Source organism: Astyanax mexicanus, chromosome 5 (assembly GCF_023375975.1).
Source record: "Astyanax mexicanus isolate ESR-SI-001 chromosome 5, AstMex3_surface, whole genome shotgun sequence".
Lineage (NCBI taxonomy): Eukaryota > Metazoa > Chordata > Actinopteri > Characiformes > Acestrorhamphidae > Astyanax > Astyanax mexicanus.
In genome coordinates, this window is record NC_064412.1 from 48,526,685 (window position 1) to 48,552,332 (window position 25,648).

Below are 25,648 nucleotides of genomic sequence, written 5' to 3' on the forward strand. Positions count from 1 at the left end.
TTAAAAAACATGATAAACTCAAAAAATGAAGACTCACAATCTGGTCTGGTCCTGTTGTGTAACGGAGGAATCATGATCAGATCTGGCTGCTCAATTCCTAGGTAAAAATAAAGAATAAAAGGCAGACTTATGCACACAAAATCAAAAAGCATATCAGAGCAGTAGATTACACACTGATTAAGAGATTGCAGGTCACAACAATGTGGACAGGTACGAACATGAGCGACGTCCAATCACATCATCAGACACTATCTTGGGTAGAGAGAGAGAGAAAAAAAGCTGCATTTTTCACTCGGGACAGGAAATAAGGATATACACACACACAAAGCTCCACTCAGGGAGCTAATTCGGCTCATGTGCTTTAAATAAGGCAGGCACAAATTTATTGGGCATTTCCTGAGGGAGGCGTATGACAGCGCAACGGTGTAATCACCCTCAGCGTGTCAGATTCAGATCGCCTCAGGGTGCAGCGGGCAGCGCCAAACCAACAATACTCCAACAATACTCACAGCTCCCATTTCACAGAATGATGGAGTGTGTGGAGATGGCCTCTTATAAAAGAGGTAATAAAGAATATCGGGGGTGTGCACACACACTGTGCATGACAGAAAATATAATATAATTAGCGCCAAAGTAACTGCTGAAAAAAAGAGTTATAATGGTACATTTAGACTGATATGGGTAATATGTATTGAGCTACACATAGAGAAGTAGTGTGTAAATGTGTGAAATTCTGCAGAAGTCTTAGGATGGAGTTGTAGAGGTTCCTAATGAAGTTCTGTATTAATCCGTACCAGGCTGCAAAAATATTTTCACACAGTTCATGCAGATTGTGTGTGTGTGTGTGTGTGTGGAGGAGTTTCGTTCAATAGCATCCCACATATTTTGAATCAGAGATAGGTCTGGTGATGCAGCTGACCATAGTATAGTGCTATAGTGTAGACCATATATATAATATGTACAGCTTCGGAAAAAAGTAAGAGACCACTTCAGTTTCTGAATCAGTTTCTTGGCATGTTCTCCTCCACCAGTCTTACACACTGCTTTTGGATAACTTTATGTCTTTACTCCTGATGCAAAAATTCAAGCAGTTCAGTTCCTCTTGATTATATTTTAGAGGTTTCAAAGAAAATTATAGAAACTCAAAATGTTTAAGTGGTCTCATATTTTTTTTCCAAAGCTGTATATATATATATATATATATATATATATATACATATATACCAAGTTTCATTCCGGTTATCTTAAAAAAAGGTGTTAAAATAAATAAATAAATGAGGTTCTTACTTCTGTAGCACATTTTCCTGCGTTTGAAGTTGAGCACTGTGAAGTTGTTGGCGTGAATGGTCAGATTCAGCTGCACGGTCAGAACGGCCTCTCCGTCCACCTTACCTGAGCAGAACAGGTCCACTCTGAAAACTACAAACACAACACACACACGACATTTGGTGTTTTTTTTCGCCTACACTGTAAATACATTCTGAACTCATCCAGATCAGTAGTCCTCAAACTATTCAGGCCATGTACCACCAATCACCAAAATCACCAACAGTACCACCTACAGAAACCCATGTATTTACCACACACACAGTTATTTATACACACACAGAAATCTAGACATGTAATCCACACTAGAGCTTAGATCTGACCCAAAAAATTCGACCCGACCCAAGCCCGTGCATGTTCTGCCCGAACCCGAACCTTAAACTCTCATTATGAGCCTGAGCTTGAGGTGTTCAGGGATATGAGTTACTCACAGGTAAAGGTTCTCACAGCTGCTTCCCAAATGTACTGAGTGAAGTGAATGGAGTTTACTCCACATACTGTATCTCCTGTTTCTCTACAAAACACGTGCTTTTATCTCCCTCACGCCCATATTCTAATCCCATACAGAATTCTGCAGCTTCCTATGCGTTTTCTGACGTTATTTTGCCGCTAGAGCGTGCCGCGCACTGCCGCTGTTGTGCCGAATCTGACTCCCCGCAGAATCCGTCTCCGCTTCGCGAGCAGAGTTGGCAAAACACAAACACAAAAACAAAGAGTATTCTATCAGTCATTTCAGTTAGTTTTATAAAACACAAAATATAGTTCCAGTTAGTATTTTTTTCCTTTTAATTACCGTTTTTATTAGTTTCAGTTAACAATTTTTTTTTTTCACTATCAGTTTTCTTTATTTCGTTTGTTTTTGTTTGTTTTCGTTAACGATAATAATTGGCACTTAGCTATATTGTGATTATTACGCCAGAGCTTTCTATAAAATAAAAATAGCATTAAAAAACAGATACCTACATCTGGCAGAGAATCTAATCTCTAAACCACACATATACAGGTCTTCATATCTTTAGCCAATTGTTCTTTACCTGTTGTGTGAAGCTTGCTTGCTTCTGCAGTCTGTAAGTTAGCATAATTGGGTAAGTCATTTGATAAGGTATTGTTTCTGGTTAATTCAGGATTGTTACCTACTGAGACTCTCAGAAGGATTTAGAGAAAAATAAAGAACATGAGAGCCAAGATGTGAACTACAGTGGTTTTAACCTTATGCAGAAACCGTAGTAGTGAACTGTTGGTCACTGGTTGATTAATGTATGATTACCATATCTTGTGGTGTCCCACATTGTTTTAGTGTAGGACCATTAAAACTGATGTTCATAATGATAAAACTGTAGTTCTGAGAGTGAAGGGCTGAAGTGTAGCTTACATACAGGTTCTAATGGGTAAAGCACTAAACACTAACTAATGAAATGTTAGGAAAATTACAGGTGGATTTCAGTTCTTAATATTTCATTGCAAGCAGATGTTTTTCTGAGGTCATCTAGTTAGTTGGGTTGCTTCAAGTACCACCAGTGGTACCTGTACCACAGTCTGAGAACCACTGATCCAGATTATGAAGGAACACATAAGAAATGATGTAGGGACTTTAAAGTGTTTTTTAATCTCAGTATCTTCATTATAAAGAGTCACCTGGAATAGTTTTCTCAGCTGAATGATAGTTGCTGCTTTTCCTTCATGCTGTGAAGCTCCAGCTCATCCCAATTAAATCACCTCAAATCACCATCTCAGATCATCAGGTTTAGATCAGGGGATTAATGTGGAGAACAAACACTTTTTTTTAACTGTTTACTACATAATTCCATATGTATCCCTTCATTGTTTTCATGTCTTTAATATTAATCTACAAAGTAGAACATAAATTTAAAAAGAAATAATGAAAAATATTGAATGAGAAGATGAGTCCAGTCTCTGTGTTAAATCAGTATCAGTAGAGTTAAACTAAGCTTTTATTTGTGCTGTAATAATAGCAGGAAGTGAATTACCTGATCTTGTGCGGGGGACCTCCCCCTGGGTGGAGATGTTGCTCTGAGGCTGGTCCATGGCTGCAGGGTTCTCCACATGGAACCCCAACTTGTAATCCACCTGTACCAGACAGAAGGGGAGGGGAAGACAGACACAGACATGACTAATCCACATTAGACACTGCTTCCTGCTCAAAGCCCTAGAGTCAAAGATATTAAAACATCAAAATATAGTGCCTTCAGCTAACACATGCAATTAATCTGGAAATTTTTATGCTTTATTGTTTATCGTTACTTTAAGTTTGGCCCCAACTTCCTGTCAAAACATACTCTTTTTACATAGCCTGGTGACTTTAGCATTTTCATTTAGTAATGTAATGTTAATAAAGCGTAGTATTAGTCAAGTACAATGCTTTTTAATTACACTGGAATTGTTCTGGAATATAGGTCAAATTTGTCAAATGTGTTTCAGCCAGTACAAAAAGGGTGTTTTCACACCTGTGGCTGGTTTCAACGATCCGGATCAGTTGATTAGTTTGTTTATTTGAAGCTTTTTTTTTTTTTTTCCTCTCTTTGGTTTGGTTTCACACAGAAATAAACCTAAACGCACTTAAATGCGCACCAATAAACCACACAAGCATGGCGTCTCCTCTATTTGGTCAGAGCTGTTTGGCACAGGAGCAAGAAAGTAAATATAGTGAGAAGATTTTGTGTTGCAGCGCTTATATCTTATCTGTGCAGTGTTTAGCTGTGCTTTCAAACACAGTGTTTTCAATGGTACTTGCAGCGTCTGTGAGCAGTGAACGCTGCACAGACCGCACGTTTTAACAGCATGGAGCAGCAGAGACAGTGTTTGTTCATAGCTGTGGTAATTAGCATTATCTGGCGGATAAATCAGATTAAACTGAACTTTATCAGCAGTTTAGCTCAAATAAAAGGAGTATATTTGATAGCTGGGTCACCACAAACTAACTGCTCCAGAGTTTGTTTGGGAGCGGAACGAGGCCACCTCTTGCACCTCTTGGTGCGGCTGTTTTGATCTGCACCTAAGTGCGATTTCACACCTGCTTAATCGAACTACACTAAGGGTACAAACGACCAGAGTCTGTTTTAACCAGACCAAATGATGCTGGTGTAAAAACGCCCTACAATTCTGATAGAAATTACAGACAGAAGACCAGAGCAGTTATAATAAAATATACCAGCCCTTCTCAGCTCAAATAAGATGCAAATATTAACAGACTTTGAATATTTTACCATATTGATCAAAAGTTTACTTAGTCCAAAGTCCAAATAAATTAATATACTGGATGTTCTTTGTTTTGTACATATATTTACTAATATATGTATCTGGCCTGGGGACTTTTTATTACTTTACTACAACAGTAGACTGACCTGGCTAGCAGCTTAACAGATAGATGGCACTATGATGCTGGTTAGTTTAGTAGGTCCTGTGGTTTAATTTAGAGAGTAATTTTATAGCTCACTATAGTCTTTAGTTATTTTAGAGTTTAGTTAATATAGAGTTATTTTAGAGCTGGGCGATTAATCAATTTTATCGATTAATTCGAACTTACAGTTAAGCGTGATGTGTTTTTATGAAAATCGATTTTCTCTGAGTTTTAATTTTCACCACAGACGCTCCCCTGAGCTTAGTTTGTTAATTTGTTGTAGTAAATGCGTATCATTTCTAACATATTTAGTGTTTTTTACTCACTTTTACTCTCTCTCACAATGTTTTTGTAAAGGATTGTCAAAAATATGTACTATGCAAATTAGGCAATGAGATTTTAGTAGGGAAAAAAAAATCGATTTAAAACGAAGTTGTTGTTTTTTTGCCCATATCGCCCAGCTCTTGTTGATATAGAGTATAGAATAGTAGCATGCAGCTAGTGACTCAATGCTAGCTAACACAGTCAGGTTTAGCTGGTTGGCCCTGGTGCTAGCTGCATTTCTAAGCTGAAATAATCAGTGATTTTAATAACAAACAGTTAGAAATGTCCTGCTGTTTGATATAATGCATGTATTATATCTGTAAAGTACTCTGGTCTTCAGTTAAGAATCTCAGAACATCGGCATGTAGGTTTAATGTGGTTCACACACACACTTTATTGTAATATACATGTTTTACTGTCGCAGGTTTGGGTCAAATCGCTAAAAATTAACATGAATACAGTGTCCAAAATACAGTTAGTTAAAGTAAAGCACACACTGTACTTTCATACAAAGCACAACATAATATAACCTCCTCAGGCTCACAGATCTACTTCTTTAACCTGCTGCCTATCAAATGTCACTCTTCTCCAGTGCGGAGCGTCACACAAACCAAACGCATACCACCACATCCCTCTGGAATTTCACACCTTCTAAACCTAATTTCAGCTCTTTCTCCACATGTAGAACTAGAACTGTGCCTACTGTGTACTATTGTTACAGAACTGCTAAAAGAACCACTGGTGCATGATGAGTATTAAAATCACAGTACTGCAACCTTTACACTTAATGAAGGTTCTTAAACAATGAGATGCTAAAAAAAGCTGTACAAAACATAGCAAAATAATATTTATTTTTTTATTTAAGGGAAAATTCAACTTTAAATGTATTATATTATGTTAAATGCATGAGTTAGGGGTGAGAATCACAGCATCTTACAATACAATTTTATGATTATATATTGCTCACGATATAGTACTGTGCGATTCTGTCATACTCAATACATCAAATGAAATTTCTCTACTATAATTCTTTACGGCATCTGTGTTACTGAAGATGATAAAATATTCCTAAATATGTAATATATACCAGGAATTACTGATTTATTTTTGTGAGCTTCACACAATGTAACAACCAATATTCTTCACCACAGGTTTATTAACCCTATGCATTTGATCAGCACCAACATGTGCTGTAATGAAGCAGAAACTCTAGTAAGTCAGAATGGAGAGTGAGTCTTATATGGAGTTTAGAGCACCCATGATTCAATAATGAAAAAATAAAAAAAAATCCAAAATTGACACCACATATCCAAAGTGTACTAAAGTTTGGTACTCATACAGTTACCAAAACAACACAACACAGCGGGAGAGAGCCCGATCCAGAGGGTAGGCAGGCAGCAGCTGTGCTAAGCAGATGACATTACTGTGTTAACACACCAATATTTACCACAATCCTCCAAACAGCTTTGTTTTTCCTTCCTGTTTGCTTTCTTTTTACTGTAGACTAAGCTGGCCTGTTCCTACTTTTCTGTCCGAGCACTGTTGGACATGTCTGTTTAATCGCAATATATTGCAATGCACAGAATTACAAACCCTGTATCATAATATACATGATCTAGACTGGCCACCATATTTTTTATTGACTTTACAATATATGAATAAAACTAATAATAACTTACACTTTTTGCAGTCTGTTGTGTTACCTTAGTGAGAGCATGCTAATATGAATAAGTTGCAATTACAATGTTTGAATATTAACTATAAAATTATAATAAATGTTAAATGAATTAATCTTAAAAAAAGAACAACACATTATTACCCTTTGGTATTATCAACATATCAGTGCCATAGAGTGATTTTAAAATGACTATCATCATGTACTTATGTAATAGTTTTTGGGACAATATACTGCCCAAAAGCACAGATTATTGTGACAGGCCTATGCGCATCATTCTCCGGGTTGGGAATGTGAATGCAGTATCTGATTTATCGGTACATATACAAACAGTGTAAAAAGTAAATTCACATTAGTGCTGGGTGGTTCATATGGTACACTGGAGGGGAAATTAAAACTGGTATGCATTTTTCACATACCACCATACCACTAGAGGCGCTGCAGAGCGCTGTGTAGAACTGCACCGCCACAGAAGCATACAGTTGGCATAACAACGTAACACACTGGAGAGAGAGGACCCTAAAACTCTGGATTTGAGGAAGTAACTATAGCTCTTTTACATATATTATTACTGTAGCTTGAAGGATAATTTAATGGCACACTGAATTTAATGTATTTGTAAATTGTTGTAAATTGGAGAAATAAGGGAATTGTGATCAACTGTTTTTTGAGAAATATCTCTTTTGAATTGTTAAAGTATTTGTTTTTAAAGGTCTATTGTTTACATTTTTCAGCTGTTTTTCTGTTAATGAAGTCTGATTTCTTCATATATTGTGTCATTTTGTGGGAAAAAGTATCCCACAAACCCAAAAACTAATCATTATATTATATGTACTCCTAACAGTAAAGTAAGTCACAAACCTACATTAAAGGTCCATGCAAAAAAAAAAAACATAAAGAAATAAATAAAAATAGTGTGATATACCGTGAAACATTTTTGATCATACTGCGCAGCATTAATTCACATTCAAAGAAAGTTGAATTGATGATTTTTAAGCTTTGAAAGCCCACAGCACAGAAACATCTTCTCTAAAAAAGATCCTGAGAATAAAACTGAGGTTAAAACTGCACTCAGAAACTTCGTAAAACCAGCACAGACCTTGCTCTTGGAGTGCCAGGTGAAGTGCAGGCTGTTGGTCTCGCTGGGTACGGGCAGAATAAAGGACAGGGCATAGTTATTCACCACATCATCCCTCACGTAGTACAGCTCAGCATCCAGACCTGCAGAGCAACACAGAGAACAGGGGATCAGAACCACAGAGTAGAGAGAGAGAGAGAGAAAGAGAGAGAGAGGGAGCTGGGGTGAAGGAGAGAGTACAGCAGTAAAAGCTTCCTCCTCCACTTCCTCCTGCAGCTCTTTATTCAGATGGAGATGTGAATTACGGCCTCTGGCAGCTCCTGGCAGCTCCTGGCTCCGTGCCCACGTGAACTCTGCATTTTACCACAGAAACATCCTCAGCACTCATTTAAACTAATGGATTCTACAGAGTCTGGAAGTGAACGTAGAAAACTATGGAAACAGTGCATAACATTTCTCACAGTCATAACCCACAGACCAGCATCCCATAATACTCAGACACCATTAGAAAAAAATAGACCAGAATTCAATAATCAAAACATCGGAAGTGACTCAGGTCCTGTTCACTTGGGCTGTAAGACAAATTGCAATTTTATTGTAATATGAGTTTTCAGATAAACAAATCAAAAGAGATGCATTAACATTATGAATATTAGCAAACTCAAACTGCATTACCCACAGGCAGCAACAGAGGGAGCTCTTTACACTCCAGGCCAGGGGTGTGTCATATCAAATCATACGCAATAGCATCGCCAACATTTCTGAATATTGTGAATTATTTTATATCCCAGAAAATTGTGCCATCACTCACCCCTAATCATCACATCAGGGTACTACTTTTTTCCTGTTTTTAGCAAAATAAAAAAAAATCACACTGTTCTTATTTGCCATTATATATTTACTAGAGACAGATTATATCATTTATTTTACTTTAATCCTGAATATACGAAGATACATTATTAGTATCATGACATTCTGGATGATTGTCTTCCGTTACAAATCTTAGAAAATTCTTGTTTTTTTTTTAATCTCACAGTTAGGGTTGTACCATATCATATGATAGATCATATCATATATCCAATAATTAAAATTAATTGATATATATATTAATATATTTTTTGTAATTCAGTGTTTTGTTATATCGCCAAGAGTATCGTTATCGTGAAAATACCATAAAATATTGTGATATTATTTTAGGGCCACAATCGCCCACCCCTACTGCAGACTGTGCTTATGTTACATAACTAGGCTGGAGGCAGAGCGTATGAGGGATTCCCTACACTTTACATTCACTGGTTTGTATAAGGGCATATGTCAGATGGGCACAGGGTTGCCAGCTCAATAAGTTGTCTGTCCATGTTTTATGCTGAAGTCTTTCTGTCCGTATCGGACTCCCTTTGAGTGCAGTTGTGTCTCAAAATCAGAATGAGTGTAACAGATTCCCTCAGATTCCTTTAATTTCTGTTTATAAATAAAGGTTCATCTACAGTTACAGCAGATACAGCAACCACCAGCACAGTAATCTATTGTATCCATGCTTCTGCGTGACATGCCTGACAACCAAGGGAAGTCAGATTTTGGTATAACACCTCTTTTTCTTCTTCTGTTGTTTAATGGGTGACTATAACCAGACACTTTAATTTTCCTGCATTTGGTCTGAAATTACAAACTAACTACAAACAAATCGAATCTTGATTCAGCTGATCCTGACTGAGACCAACCCTTGAAGTTAAACCATAGACTGTATATAGCTGGACAGAGCATTGTCTCAAAAGTGAAGCCACCACAGGTCGGGCGCCCGCTGCTGTTCGGTTGCAGAAAGCTGTGTAACCCCACCCATCCCCACAGGTTTCAAATGGCAAAACGGACAACTTTCAATCAAATTTTTTTCCCAATATACTGTAATTCTACCTCCATTATTTAAATGCAAAAATTGACATCCCCACAGAATTCATTTTTTAAAACATTATTCAGCTCTATTCAAAAAGGTGTGGTTATTGTAAAAGGGCTGGGTTACACCTAGCCGGGGTGGGACCCTACTGGGACCCTACTGTGTGAGCTCTGTGGAGGCAGCCCTCAGGGGTGGGTTTATTTAAATGAGTAGGCTGTCTCTCCACAGTCTTTCTCCCTCCTCTGGTCTGTACTGCGCAGAGAATCAGAATCGCCAGCATGGCAGAAGATTTTGGCTTCATTTTTATTAAATGAATGAATGGGAACAGCAACACGGCGTCCATCTTTTTTTTTACAGTCTCTGAGTTAAACCAAATTTTGGTCCTTTGGCCTGGGCTGTGGTTTGAAACATGTTTCCACAGTTTCCATAAAGGAGAATGTTTGTAGGCAGAAATTTAGGGAAACTGAAGTCAGTGATTCTTGACAAAATGCACTAAACTAATGACCCGAGACCACTTATCTCCGCGCTGCTGTGCATTTTAGATTCAAGAGAGAGAGCTCTTACTCTTTAAAAGTGTCTTAACTCCATACATTACCCCAGTTATCACGACTCCAGAGCGTGAGGAAAGAGCCCAGTTAACTCTGACATGTTTACATAAGAGCTCTTCACTGTTCGCCACCATCACCGACCCAAAGCAGCCTCTCTCTGAAAGCCTGGCCGCCATTTTCTAATAACTCAGGATAAGGAGGCTGTGATCTAAACAGGGTCTCAATCAGGCACATTCCTCGCCCAGATTGAACCCAAAAAGCCCCTCTCCACCGGCCTGCGACACACACCTGCGCTCCAAAGAGGCTGCATTTATCCCCATTAGCAGCCTGAGAGGCAGTGCTGATGGATGGACGGTTGGGGTTTCAGCCACCAGCCTGATTCCCATACAGTCGAACCGCAGGAACATGCGAATTTGAGTGACGGCTGAAATCTCCGACCGTGCCCCGGGGCAGCCCTATCACTGCTGAGAGACGGGGGCTCGACCGAGTGGAGCCGGCCTATCAGCCGACCGGGAGTCTGCTTTACAGAAGGGGGAGGGGAACCCATTCACTTCCCAGCTCTTAGAGCGCCAATAAATAGATCAAAGAAAAATGGGGGTGAGCACTGTTCTCTTGTATACAAAAAAATACAAAAGTGCTGAGACACTTAGTCATTCAGTATTTCTTCTAAAATTAAGACAATTTTTTTTGTAAACAAAAAAAAAAAAAAAGATTAATTTTGTTGGTCTCTAGAGAGACACCAAATTAAACAGTTCTGGTCTAAACTGAAACAAACCAAATAATGAGAAACCTTTAAGACAAACTTAAAATAAAATGTATTTAGTTTGTTGTCTTATCTGATGCATCATTTTAAATAGTTTTATTAGTCATGTTTTCTGACCTGTATCTTAGATACGGAACATTTTCAACATTATATTTTATTTAGAAATTTTAACTTCTGTAATTAAATGTACACCACTTTAGTTGACACTTTTTTAAGATGTGCTTTATACATAAAACTGATCTGACCATTTTTAACACAGGTTTTCATTTATTTTGCTTACTTTAACATTGCAGTATTTACCTAGTTTTTATCCCACTACAGAAAATATCATTGTTCAGTTTTCAATACTTTTACTTACTAGGCTGAACACAGTGCTTATTTTTGCCATTTCTGGCCAAATAATTCAGCTGTCAAATATTTAAGATATTTGGGATCTCTGCTGTCCTGAAAAGGTCTTCAGTGAAAACAGACAATAGAGTAAGAGAGGTTGTTGTATGATCACCACCCACCTGACATCCCTATCACCCAAACTCATCCCAGTATCCCAAAGTACTGAATGGAGCTCCATCATTCCAGAGAACACAGTTCTGTAGCTCCACAGGCTTTACTATCCCTCTGTAGCCTATGCCTAGCATTAGGGGCTAGACGAGCTGTATATAATTAGTGCATTTGCACATCGGTGTCAGTTAAAAGTACGGACATATAGTGTAAAGAAGATCTCCAAGCCAATCCCTCACTGTAGCTAACTGGCTACTTTATGAACAGGGTGGACAAAAGCAGAGCCAAAAATAGAGCTAGAATAGTTGACTAGCCTTGATGCTAACTGACAACAGCTGGCCTAAGCAAGTTTAGAGCGATTAGCTGCAATGCTAGCAGAATGTTAGCAGGCTCATTAGGTATTTGGAGCTGTAATGCTGGTAGACACAGCCAATGGTGGTTTTGGAGCAAGTTAGCAGTGATGCTAACATTGTTTTCTGAGCATTAAACAGATTGAGCCATGGATAACTCTAAATGTCTGTGGCTCGATACAGCTTATATTGTTTTTATTGGGACCAATTTCTGATTTTAAACATTGGATCGGTACATCCCTAAGGAAGGTTTGGTCTTATTTAAAATGGCGTAGATGCATTACACTTATATTATTCCATTAGATGCACAAAACGTTTACAAAAGACAATAATAATTGTTTATTGAAAATTTTGGTCCCACCTTGTAATGAGTGTCTCTAATAAGTGTGTAGTGACATATTAACAATCTTTGTAATAACGGTGTAACTATTAAAGTACGCACTGTTACTGATTAATTATGGCTGTACAGGTTCGTTTATTACACATGTATAAAGGTCAGTTAGACATATCAGAATATGTTATCCACTTTTCCATAATAAAAATTTGAATAATGATTTTTAGTATTCAATAACAATCACAGCTCTAAATACATACCACACAAAAGCTGTTGGAGAAATATATATTTATACACTTGAGAAACATTCACAAACTCTACGCATTAATTTTGACTTGTGTTTAATAGAGCAGACACGTGCAATTACTGTACAACTGTAATAAATCTGTAATAATGTGTACTTTAGCAGTAGTTACATTGTCATTATATGGATTGTTAATTTGTAACTACACAGTTATTAAAGACACTTATAAGTGGAACCTATTTTTTTTCTGGGAAAATTTACGGTGCGAATAAAACTAAGAGGCCTACCCAGAGAGGTCAGTCGGATCAGAACCTGAGGAAGGTAATTAGACCGGGCTCAGATCTGCGGCGGTGTGCCTGGTATTCCTCACGCCTCAGTGCCTCTCCACAGCCGAGCAGTTTTTTATGCGCTGTGTTTACAGTCAAACTGAACCCGTCTGGGTCGGCTGTCTGGACTCATCGCCGGTGATGTTGAGGGTTCCCCCTGTGTGGTGGCAGGGTCAGTCCTGCAGCGGCAACAGCTGATTAGGTCTGAAAGTGGTGGAATGTCACGTCGCATCAGACTAACCTCATCAACCAGGTCTAGCCAGCCGCCCTTCTCCCAACAGGCTACCACTGTGCTACGACCAGACGCTGCCAATTGGGCTTGGTGGACGGAATGGAGTCAGGCTTTGTGTGTGGGTGTGAATGTAATGATAAATGTAAATTATTTCAGGGGAAATGTAAATGATATTGGGGAAAACAATACTGTAATTGAAAGGAGGCTCTAGTTTAAACCCTGTTGGCACCTCTAAGCTGGAATCAAGATGAGATTGAGAAGGTTGGGTATGGAGGAGTACAGGTTCTGTTTGGCACCCTGCTGCACATTTACCTACAGATGTTGCTACAGGTGGGTCTGTAGATCCTGCTCTACACTCCTAGGTGACTGAAGCTGTGTCCCATCTCCACCCATCTGGTGGAGACATTCCTGAGAAAGCCCTTGTTGTGTTTTGTGAGCATTATCCTACTGAAAAATGCCAGTTGGAAGTTTTGCCATAGGCAAACACATGTGGCTGCAAGATGTCCTGCACATATCACTGAGCTGTTAATGTCCCTCATATCACTACTAGGGGTGACTGACTGTTGTATTTGTATCCATTGCTCCCCAGATAATCACACCAAGAATGTTGGGGTCGCAGTGTGTCGCTCCACAGCAAAGACAGGATTGAGGCATCACCACAACGTGTCCAAAATCAAAACGTCATTGTTGGATTCCAAACAGAATCTTGATTCAGCAATAAGAATGCTAGCCCCAGTCTCCAGAAGTCCAGGTTCATTCAGGATACCACTGCAAATTAAGGTGATGGTGGCTTGCTGATTGAGGGTGTGGATGGTAAGTAAGAATCCCCCTTTGCAAGTCTCAAAAGTGTCAACTGGGCAAAATTTGAGTCCTCGAGTGCATTGTAGCAGTCTAGCTACAGTCTAGCAGTCAAATTTTTCTCACTTTGTGCCCAGACCACATCTAAAATACTTGACAGACATTCCTGAGACATAACTGCATGCCAAGTTTTGCAGAAATCCAGGGTGCATTTTTTTGTCGAGTATACAGAGCCAAATCACTCACAAATCTTTTCTTCCACTTCTTGAAAACAATACATTGTGGGAACTGAAAGCTGACACCAGGTCATGGTCTGGTCCATGGGGGTGGACTGCAGAGTGGATGTGGATGGAGGGGTCAAGGGGCTTGACCCAGTGTTTCATGGATCACTGAAACATACTGCTTGAGCCACAGTATGGATGGAGTAGAGAGCTTGGAAGTTCAGCGAGTGGGGAAATTGTTCCACAGCCAACCGAAGAATGAGCTCATCTGTAAGAGCTTAGTAAGAGTTTATTAACACTTACAGCATCGTTCTACGCCAAAGTGATCGTTGGTGGGAGGCACTGCTCTCCTCCACTTCGCTTTATTCAACAAGTCACAACAAGCTGCTTTCAAAGAAGCTGTGGTCAACCACAAGAGCTCAAAGAAATGCCCTCACTCCGGGTTTCCGCTCGCTCCAACACCAGCCCTTAACTAAGCACTGCCATACGGGGGGGTTGCCATGTCTTTTTATACGGTTTCAAACCCCCTTTCATGCCTGAATCGTTTCCACTGTTCTGAAAAGGCCGACCGGCCAAAAAGAAAACAAGCCAGGCCAAAGAAAAAAAAAAGGCTTTATCTCTGTGGCTCTAGTTCAGAAAAGCTCCACAGTTCAACAGAGTCTTGCACTCTACCTTATCTCTAAACCGAGGAAACAAACCTCGCCAGGCATGAGATGGAAGATGGCTTTATAAAAGAAATGGCAGAGGTATATAGCTAAACGTTCAGGGTTTGAAACATTAGAGCTACTTCTAAAGGTGTCTTAAAGAACCTTCAAGAAAGCTTGAGGTGCTTATTAAAAAATGCATTGGAGGCTCAACAAAGCACCTGAAGGGGTTTCTCCACAGTTTCCAATAGAAGATACCCGAAAAGTTTCTCAAGAAATAAGAAAGAAATTGAGTCACAGAAAGTGGGTAACATGTAATGTGCTCCTGGATCTGATGCACTGCCTCCCCGCTGACCTGAGCACAACGAGACTAGTGCATGTAAAAGCACGTCTCCTCTCTGAATGGTGTCGGGAAAGACTGGCTAACCACAACATCCAAATGTCTGAGCTTAGTGTGTTCAAACATTTATACAGGCTACGGATTACTGAAAAACTCAGCATGCAGTTCTGTGTCAGACAGATATGTAAATGATTACAAATGTGATCTGAGACATTGGGTCTTGCCACAAGAGGGCGTAAAACCATGATGGTTCTGATTCATTTTTTTGATTAATTGCCCAGCCCTTAGAGTTAGCCGAAACAAGATAAATAGAATATGCTTTTCTAAACTATACTAGATTAGAATAGCTATTTTGTTATTTGTCCTAATGCCTTTTAGACATCGTAATAAAGAATAAATTAAGCTATTTTAAAGTTGCAAACACTGCTGACACAGATGAGTAAATACACACATACAGTGTGCAGCATAGTTCCGGTCAAAAAAGTATAGGCATTACAATAGGACAGTTTCTACTTGATATTACAAACAGTTACTCCAACAAAAGTAGGGCTGTGTATTGTCAAAAAATTGCAATACACTGCACATCACGATACAGGGGTTACAATTCAATATATCGCAATACACTGCAATACTAAAAAGCAATCTAATTCAATTGTTTCAAATTGATATAGTATAACAATTATAAAATCTGAATCAAAGAAGAGTTTACTCTTTCATTCAGTCAGAACAGTGAGATCTAACGACAAGAGTAAGAGTACAACACTGCTATCTAGTGGTCAAGGTTTAATCACAACACAAAATGAACCACCATATCTTTACTTTTAAGATGATAATTAAAAATTGATCCTGTATTTTTTTTAAATCGATACAGTATTACAAAACAAAATATTGCAATACTTTGAAATGTTTGTATTTTCCTAGACCCCTAAACAAAAGGACAATAAACTCTTTCTAATATCTTTGACTTTGAAAGAAACAACGAATGAGCGGATGCCCCAACACTTTTTCTATTTGTCCATACATTGTAAGCTGAAATAAGCATGAAACTATAGTTCTCTGGGTAAGCTGGAGATCACATTGCGGTCTTTGCAAAAGCAGAACAAAAAGCAGGGGCCAGGTGAAGGAGTCCGCACAGGTAATACAAAGGCTTTCCTGTACTCAGAGCCCGGCTCATCCTCCTCGCCCGACTGCACCACGCACAAACAGCCGGCGTGCTCATGGGATAGGGTGCAGAGTCTGGGTCAGGCAAGGAGAGGGCTCTCTTTACAGGCTTAGCCTCTAGAACTTCATAACAGAAGACCAGGTAGAGGAATTCAAGCCAGCATGCTGCAGAAGAGCGAGTTCTACTCCTGTTCAAAGACCTGTCTATCTGCCTGACTGAGAGAAAGAGAGAGATTATGGGATGTTTATGGTTTATTGTTTATGAACATGATGAGATGCATTTATTCCTCCCCCAATAAACATTTGTGGTGCATGGCTGAAAGGCTGAGGTGGGCTGCAGGGTTTATTTGCTTGATGCTTCAAGGAAAAGGAAATGAGTGGGTTTCCAACCTTCACAAAACCAGGCTAAAGAAACACCAGTGACTAACAGGTTAACTATTTGTTACTTATTACAAAAAGAAATTCAGCTCAACAAGAAACCCACTCTCTAGGACCCAATGCAATTAGTCATCCCCTAGTAGTGAAACGAGGAACAACAGCAGCAGGATACCCTATGCCCACATTTTGGCTCTCATGGCGTGGCTTCAAACTGACATTTTTTCAGAACAGAACAAGGGTTTCCCAGGAATGTCTCCCCCAGATTGTAACAACCTTGTCCTGCACGGTCCCCAGATTCATTACTAACTGGGCATGTATGGGAGCAGCTAGGATGCAGCTTCAGTAACGTACAAGTGTAGAGCAGGATCTACAGGTCCAGCTGTAGCAACTTTAAAACCTGTACTCTTCCATACCAAACCATCTAAATCTCATCTTGTATCCAGGCTAGAGGGTTCAACGGAGTTCTAGAGCCATCTTTCATCTGTAGCCATGATCAGTTTTCCCCAGTAAATGTAACCGTTCACTCAAACATTGTAATCATTTGAACATATCATTACATTCCACATTCCAACTACTTTATTGTGCTTATGAACATCAGTGACTAACTACATCAGGGTTAAGGTGCAGCAAACAAAACAGTTTCTAAATATGCTATCATTTCAATAGGAGTAGTCTCCAAGTCCTGCTCACAGTAACTCACTTAAGGTCCAAGGAACGCCACCATTCACACTTGGCTGATGAAGCATAATGGCAGTGGGGGGAGGGGTCAACCTAAACCAGCTTTTATTTGGGGGGGAAGGCTGAAAAGACAGACCCCACTCTTGTTTGGCTGTGGGGTTTAGGCCTCATTATCATAGAAAACAGTAGAATTGCTGCTGGTGGAGAATTCCTCACTGCTAGAGCTGTCCTATCAGCACAGATGGTCAGGAGGGCAATCAGCATAATACCAAACAGGTGTGGGCTAAAAGTACCCGAGAGCCGGCAGGCAGACAACCCTCGGCCTGAGCTCCACAGCAGACCAAAACACTTTCAGATGTGACTGTACCTCTGACTGGCCCACAGTTAACCCACCACCATGTCTGGTCCACAGATATACCACTGGGACTGAGCTAGGTGCTGGTAGAGGGTGTGGGAGCATGAGACTGGCTGGTAGAGGGTGCCCCATGGTTAAGCATGGAGGTAAAGGGGGCAGGGGCTGGCGACTGGCTGGTAGAGGGTGCAGGGGCCTGGGACTGGCTGGTAGAGGGTGCAGGGGCCTAAGACTGGCTGTTAGGGGGTGCAGGGGCCTGGGTCTGGCTGGTAGGGGGTGCAGGGGCCTGGGTCTGGCTGGTAGGGGGTGCAGGGGCCTGGGACTGGCTGGTAGAGGGGGCAGGGGTTGGCCATTGGCTGGTAGAGGGTGTAGGGGCCTGGGACTGGCTGGTAGAGGGTGTAGGGGCCTGGGACTGGCTGGTAGAGGGTGCAGGGAACTGAGACTGGCTGGTAGAGAGTGCCCCATGGTTAAGCATGGAGGTAAAGGGGGCAGGGCTGGAGATTGGCTGGTAGAGGGTGCAGAGGCCTGGGACAGGCCTGTAAGGGATTCAGGGGTCTGGGACTGGCTGGTAGAGGGTGCCCCATGGTTAAGCATGGAGGTAGAGGGGGCAGGGGCTAGGGACTGGTTGGTAAAGGGCTCAGGGGCCTGAGACTGGCTGGTAGAGGACACAAGGGCCTGGGACTGGCTGGTACAGTGTAAAGGGGCCTGGGACTGGCTGATAGAGAGGCCTGGACAGAGCAGGGCCACCAGAGAAACAGAAGTGGTGTCACAACTTGCACAGTTGGTGAAAGTAACCCAGACCAGAGCAGAATGTGGGCCGAGGCCAGTTCACAGCAGAGGTTTGACCTCTAGTAGCTTAGAGTTCAGCGGTGGATCAGCCCGAGTTACCACACAGACTTTCCCCTCCCACCCACGACCAGCTTAGTTGTGTTATTAGTAGCCTGGCACCAGAGAAATGGGAGGAGTGGACAATATCTAAAAAAATCACTCAGTGAAAGTCATTAAAAAAAGGTTTTGGCTGACAAATTTAAACATTTGGCAGAATATCAAAAGCGTTTCAGTAGTTCAAGTCATTTTGGTCGCTGAATATTCTGTGCATTCCTAAAAAAAGAAAAGTAGATCCAGTGGTATATTAATAAAATATATTTTGTGTTCTTGTGAAGTGAAGTGAAAGCAGTGGGAGGAGATAGAGGGAGTGTTACAAACTGAATTACAGCACAGAACTGATTTACGTCTGGAACGGAAACGTGGGAACGTCTTATGATGCTGATTACAATGATTTAAACCGCTTTGCCTTGAGATGCATGTGCATTTACTTCAACACTGAGGTCCTCCTTCCCCTCACACCCGCACTCAGACTGCAAGCAGACTTGGGAACGAAAAGGGTCAACAATTTTGTATATAAACACTCATCATGCTTTATTGGTACACAAACCATTTCTCTGATGTACTAAACTCCCAGGACACGGGAAAATGTCAGGGAGAACTTTTGTTAAAGAAGGAGGAGGATGGGTAACATTAGCTGGCAGCTGTATAATATATATAGTAGTAGTATCAATTTTGCAATATATAAATATAATATATTTAGGAAATGTCTTTAAATAATGTGAAATAATACTTTACCACATTGCCCAGCACCATTAGTGTGTGATTATGTGCACCAAGAGCAGTGACTATACTGTTCAAATTAATATTGGAATTATATCTTATTGACCAAAATTAAAAATATATTGCAATATAAATTTTGGCCATATTATCCAGTCCTGCTCAATAGTGACATTGTTTATATAGCAAGTTAAACCTTACAGATCATGCTTTAAGTTGAATGACATAAAAGGAACCTGCAATATTCATTTTACAAGATATATATATATATATATATATATATATATATATATATATATATATATATATATATATATATATATATATATATATATATATACATACATATTAACAGGCCCACCAGCATTAAACGCCTATTTTCTGATCTATTTTTGTAGATAAGGTGCATCGCATTATAAAAGGTGCATTAAGTGACTAGTAGGTTATCTACAGATTTTTTTTTTCTAAAAATTGTTTATTTGTGTGAGTATAGCACTTCAATTTATTTAAAATAGGCTTAGCTTAGCAATATTATGTCTAAGAGCGAGGTACTAAACTGAGGAATCCTGTGTGTTCTGGTAAGACGGGGCAATATTAGCTAGTGGTTCATCGCATGTAGCTTGTTTTAACACGGTAAACCCTCAAACTACTGTCGAATATACCAACTTCTAAATGGCAAGTAAGGTAAGTGCTGTGATCAGCGGCTAATGCTAACGCTGCTGCTCCCAGCCTTAGTGCTGGAGAAACTTCACTGAAAACTCACCCTTATAATGCTGTACTTCAGCGGAGTGGCTTTAATGCTCCTTAATACCCGACTGGTAGAATTCATACATAAAACACACTGGAATATAAGGCGCACTGACAATTTGTAGGATAATTAAAGGATTTTAAGTGTATTTTATAGTCAGAAAAATACTGTATTTAAACAGACCTGCAGCCTTCAAGATAACTACAGTTTTGCCAAACCTAAAGTCGAACAAGTGTGGAAAAGGGCAGATGCTAGAAACATTTAGAGCGATGCTAGCAGCTGGAATTTTTGTGATGCTAATAGGGGTGGGCGATATAGCCCTAAAATAATATCACAATATTTCATGGTATTTTCACGATAACGATACTCTTGGCGACATGAAAAACATTGAATTAAAAACGTATTTAAAAAAAATACACTACTGCAACAAAATGACAATTCAATTTTATAACTACATACGAAATGATTATGGCACACCCCTAACTGAGATATTTTAAAAATACAAGAATTTTATCAGATTTGTAACAGAAGTCAATGATCCAAAATGTCATGATACTAATAATAATGATCTCCATATATCTTTATATATTTAGGATTAAAGTAAAATAAATGATACTAGACAGATATAATCTGTCTCTAGTATATATATATATATAATAGGAAATGGGGTGGGTGATATGACACGATATTTTAGGGTATAATATCATTCACGATATTTAAAGATTTTGATGATATTATCGTGTACAATACAATATGGCACACCCCTGGATGCTAACACTGTTTACACTGCTAACACTGGTGATGCTAGGTGAGGCTAACATTAAAGACAGTAACATTAACAATAAGAACAGAAGCCAGTCCTGTAGCAGTGATAACACAGCAGTAGCAAAGCTAACAGCATGGTAGATATTAGGGGTGTATGGAAATATCGATTTCGAACTTGAATATCGCGATAATACGTTTCGCAATACTGTATCGATTCTCAAAAGCGCTGTATTGATTTTTTTATTAAGTGTGTTTTTATTAAACTCCCGGCCGCTAGAAGGCAGACAGTAGTTACTTTTGTGTTGTTTATTCACCCGGCCGCGAGGTGGCAGTGCTCTGATCTATCTTGATCCATTCGCTACAGTGCTGCATTAGCATTAGCACCCTGCTGGCGATGGCAGAATCTAAACGCGTTAGGCTGGCTCCTGGGGTGTACAGAGCTGAAGTGTGGGCTCATTTTGGACTTCCACAATGAAGAAGGCAGTGTTTAAAACTGTTGAAAAAAGTAGCATGATATTGGATGCTACAGGACCTGTTATTACATCTAATGGAGCTCCCACCGTTCTGATTGTTTACAAATTAAACTTTGTCAACTTAGATTAAATTAAGTTGTATGAGATTTTTTTAAAGTATCGTGATATATCGCATCGTGAGCCCTGTATCGTGATGCGTATCGTATCGCCGGGTTGGTGCCAATACACAGCCCTAGTAGATATCATAAAAGCACAGTAGAGATGCTAACAGCGTGGTAGTGGAGAGAAAGAACATCCACATGTTCTGACAGCTGAACACAGTAAGAATTCCCTCAGGCTTCAAAATCTCCAAACAGTTCACAGCAAGAGAGAAACCGAAACTGACCGTGCTTCTGTAAAACAACTACAGAAAGTAGCAAAGCATCAAAACATCAAAACAAGTACCTAAACCCCAAGAACAAAAGCACCTAAACCCCACTGAGTGCGGAGAAGAGCAGGTGCTGAAAACACATTCTTGCGATCTGAAGCAGCGTGGCGGTACAAAAGTCCAGGGACAGGGAAAAGTGGAGGCCCTCGTCCTTTTCAGCATGGCAGTTCTAAAAGCACAGGCCTCCAGCCCTGAATAGCCCTGACAATCACTCCTCTCCTATTCACTTCTTCCCTTTATTCCATCTCCCTACTCGTCTTTCAGCTCGCTCGCCCTGAGAGCACCCCCACATCCCCCCCACCCCACCGCTGCCGCCGCCATCGCTCTCTCTCTCTCTCTGGCTCTGGGCACATGTTCAACTGGAGCTGGCGGTACGGTCACTGCAGAAACATCCTTCAATACTGCCCAGCACTCGCTCCCTCACTCTCTGTTATTCAAGCAGCTCTAAAGAGGCTTTAACGGTGGGGTGATTTCACTCTACTCTGGATTCCTGGCAGTTCTGAGCAAGGTGACATTCCAGCAGACCACCATTAGCTACAGATATTTTGAGATTTGATATGTTGTTATAATTAAACCGCAAAAAAAACTGCAAAAACAAAAAAAACAGATGAACCTAGTTTAGCTGGATTACCACTGGCTGCTTACGATAGTTTATGGCATTTTATCAAAGGGATGTTTTAATTTTGAAAAAGTTGTGAGGAGTGAAATAACGCTAAACGGTATGACATAACTGTGCTTTAATATACAGTACCATTTTTAAGTTTGGACACACCTTAAATTCAATGCTTTTATTATTTTCCTATATTGTAAAGGAATACTAAGGAAATCAAGATTATGAAGGAAAACATAAGGAATCATGTAGTAAACTTGTAGTAAAAGTGCTAAAGAAAAAAAACTAAACACTCATTTTGTAAAGCATTTAGGTGCTCTTTTCTAAGGTGCTGTTGCAGTTTCTGAGGCTGGTAACTCAGATGAACTTATCCTGTGCAACCAAAGTAACTTTTGCTCTCCCTTTCATGATGAGAGCCAGTTTCATCCTAATGTTTTTGATGGCCTTTGCGACTGCATTTGAGGATACTTTTAAAATTAATTTCTTAAAGTATTTTTATTCTTAACTTAGTTGAGTAGTCCTTGCCATAATATAAATTAGAACATTACTTTACAACTGATGCTCTCAAACACATTAAGAGACAAGAAATTCAAGTAGTTAACTCTTGATAAGTTCAGCACAGCTGTTAACTGAAAGCCTGAATTCCAGGTGATTCTACCTCATAAAGCTGACTGAGAAAACCCAGCCAAAATGTGCAAAACTGTCATCTAAGTAAAAGGCTTGCAAAATTAGCCAGCATGCTAACCATCCAGGCCACTGCATGACCACATGTGAGTAGCATTAAACACAACAGACAAAGTTGGGTTAATGTGAAAGGCTCTTCAACTACTAGTGTGAATGCAGAGTAGTGTAACAGTAGAGGCACTGTAAATTAAGTGCATTTATGCAATTATAAAATAGCAAAAAGCACAACACACATGAAGTTTACAGATTTTACACAGTAAGCTTGTGATTTCTGTATTCTCTGACTAACCATTATTTCAAGCTAACACGAATTAACAGTTTTGCACAAGCAACAATAGAGCTGTACATACACTGAAAATAGTATCCAGTTAGGGGTGGGCGATATGGCTCTAAAATAATATCACGATACTTCAGGGTATTTTTGCGATAACGATATACTTGGCGATAAAGGAAAACTAAAATAATTCATTAATTTCAGGAATATAGTATAGTAGTATAACAGTATAATCATAATGTGGCAAAATAAATAATATAGCATAAAATAATATAATGCAGCAAATAATATTGCAGAATATTTAGTGCATGCATATAAACTGCAAACTAAAACAATTATACAATAAATACACATAAAGCTTCACAGTAAATAATAGACTACTTTTAAGACAGAACAACCCTATTTTCACGATATGGATTTTTAATATCATGATCTTTCTGTGTCACGATATGTTGTATACAATATAATATTGCCCACCCCTACATCCAGTGCAAAACAATTGGATTTTTCGTCCGATTTAAATCTGTTTAAATCTACACTACAGTAGTGTTTCTCCACTAGCTAAAAGCAACTATTGAACATACCTGGAAATAACTGTGAAAAAAAAAACACAACTTTACTATCAAAAGAATTTTTAAGACATTTAGGGAATTGATTTAAGACTTTGTAAGAGAAATTCCTGGCTTTTAGATAAATCACTTTTTTATAACATTATAAGTATCTGTTAAATCCCTGCATAGGGTTGGAGTTTCCCTCCTCCTCTCTTTAAGGAATAAAAAAAGCTGGTTCTCTGAGAGCCCCCTGTACTCAGCAGGTACTGATGGATCTTCCATGGAAGAGCTCACTCAAACAGGCTAGTCATTTACAGAACTGCAGAAGAACATACACAGCACTGAGGAATCCTGGGAACGGAGGACTCTGGAATCTGGAAAGAATACTTTTCCTACTGAATTTTCCCCTCTGCTCTGACTGGGGTCCAGTTCAGGTTTGGTTCAGGTCTGGTTCGGCTGAAGGCTGCAGGGGGGTTTAGAGCAGGAATCTGAGGTACAAGGCCAACGGGGATTTCCCTGACGGAGGAAAACTACTCCACAGCTATTTTCCAAACACTGCAGAACCTCACACTGCTTCACCCTGACCCTGATCCAACCAGCAGCCACTGAAACAAAAACGGATATTTCAGAGATTGGATGTGAGTATGTGAATTCTCTGCAGAGACACCAGAAGCCAGAAATTGGAGGCCTAGGACTGGGCAATACGGTACAAAAATATATTGTGATATTCTGGCATGTAGACAAAGTTTAAGCAAATTTTAATAACGGTCATTCTTTATATAGTACAATAAACTTATAAATAAAACTTTTTAAAAATTTCATCCACTGGACACAATTATCCAGATGTTGAACAGATACTCAGTGGGTAGCTATCTGTTTTTAAGTCAGATATTCAAACTTTACTCTTTTATTAAAGGCAAAATGCATTCGTACGACTATTACACTTTTTATTGCAGAAGAAATGAGATGTTTGGATATGTACAATTAACAAACCCCGACGAGACAAAAGCACTGTGCCAAATATGTAATCTGACTCAAGAAATTGCTCAAGAGCAGTGGGGAAGGGGAAATTAAAACCGGTATGCATTTTTTTTTTTTTTTTACATACCACCATATGACTAGAGGCACTGAAGAGCACCGTGTAGAACAGCACCTCCAAAGAAGCAGGTACAGCTGGCTAGCTATGGCTAACCAGTTAGCAATTACAAGCTAACACACTGGAGTAATAGTAGCTCAGCTCTGTAGAGAGTAAACGCTCCGTCCTGCCTGGAAACAAATGAGAATAAGCACTTTATCTGAGGAGCTCCTGCTGCTGTTCCTCACTGTATGAGTATTTTTATCTTAGCAAAATAGAAAACCAACAGCAAACAGTAATTATTCACTCAGAAAATAGATAAATAGAATTGCGTAATTAATCCACAGCTCAGAAGAAAGTTCCTCGGTCCTGAATACAGAATCATTTACTCAGCGCAAGTGATTAAACTCCGTAAACTTCTGGATTCGAGGTGCAAACAAACTTCAAGAGCAGTAAGTCACAAGCATATATTAAAGAGTTAACCTAAATTTGCACACATTAAATAATGTAAAAAAAATAAAATAAAATTTCCAGCTAGTCAGCTGAGCTTAACTCACGTCTGACTTGAGCTACAAATCCTACTTATAACTTTGTTTGCAATATAATACCAGACATTGTTACATGCACCATCCAAAAATTAAAAAGCCATTCAGATGCCATAAGACATGTTAATATATATAATACATGTCGTATATATGTACCCATCCATCCAGCCATCCATCCAGAGATGTAACAGCATATCATCGCTGTTCAATGAAAAACACTTTTCTCCAAAACAATGGAAGTCAATGTAAAAAGAGTTTATTTCAGGTCATTTTGAAGGGTTTCTATTGGTCTGTTCATCAAAAAAAATTGCCACAGTGTAAGGGACACTTTGTTTAAATTATGTACTAAATTAAAAATAGACAAAAATGAAG

The 25,648-nt window shown here is 39.4% G+C and overlaps 1 protein-coding gene across 3 annotated transcripts in view; it reads right to left on the reverse strand.

Moving 5' to 3' along the window:
• Window positions 1-25,648, reverse strand: part of ryk (receptor like tyrosine kinase) — a 100,731-nt gene that overhangs the window by 56,021 nt on the left and 19,062 nt on the right. For all 3 annotated transcript variants that reach the window (XM_015606977.3, XM_015606978.3, XM_015606976.3), the window contains exons 2-5: window positions 7,783-7,904; window positions 3,315-3,414; window positions 1,288-1,419; window positions 38-97 (exon numbers count right to left, since the gene is read on the reverse strand). In XM_015606977.3, coding sequence (XP_015462463.2) covers window positions 38-97; window positions 1,288-1,419; window positions 3,315-3,414; window positions 7,783-7,904 — 414 coding nt within the window. The remainder of the gene's footprint in view (window positions 1-37; window positions 98-1,287; window positions 1,420-3,314; window positions 3,415-7,782; window positions 7,905-25,648) is intronic.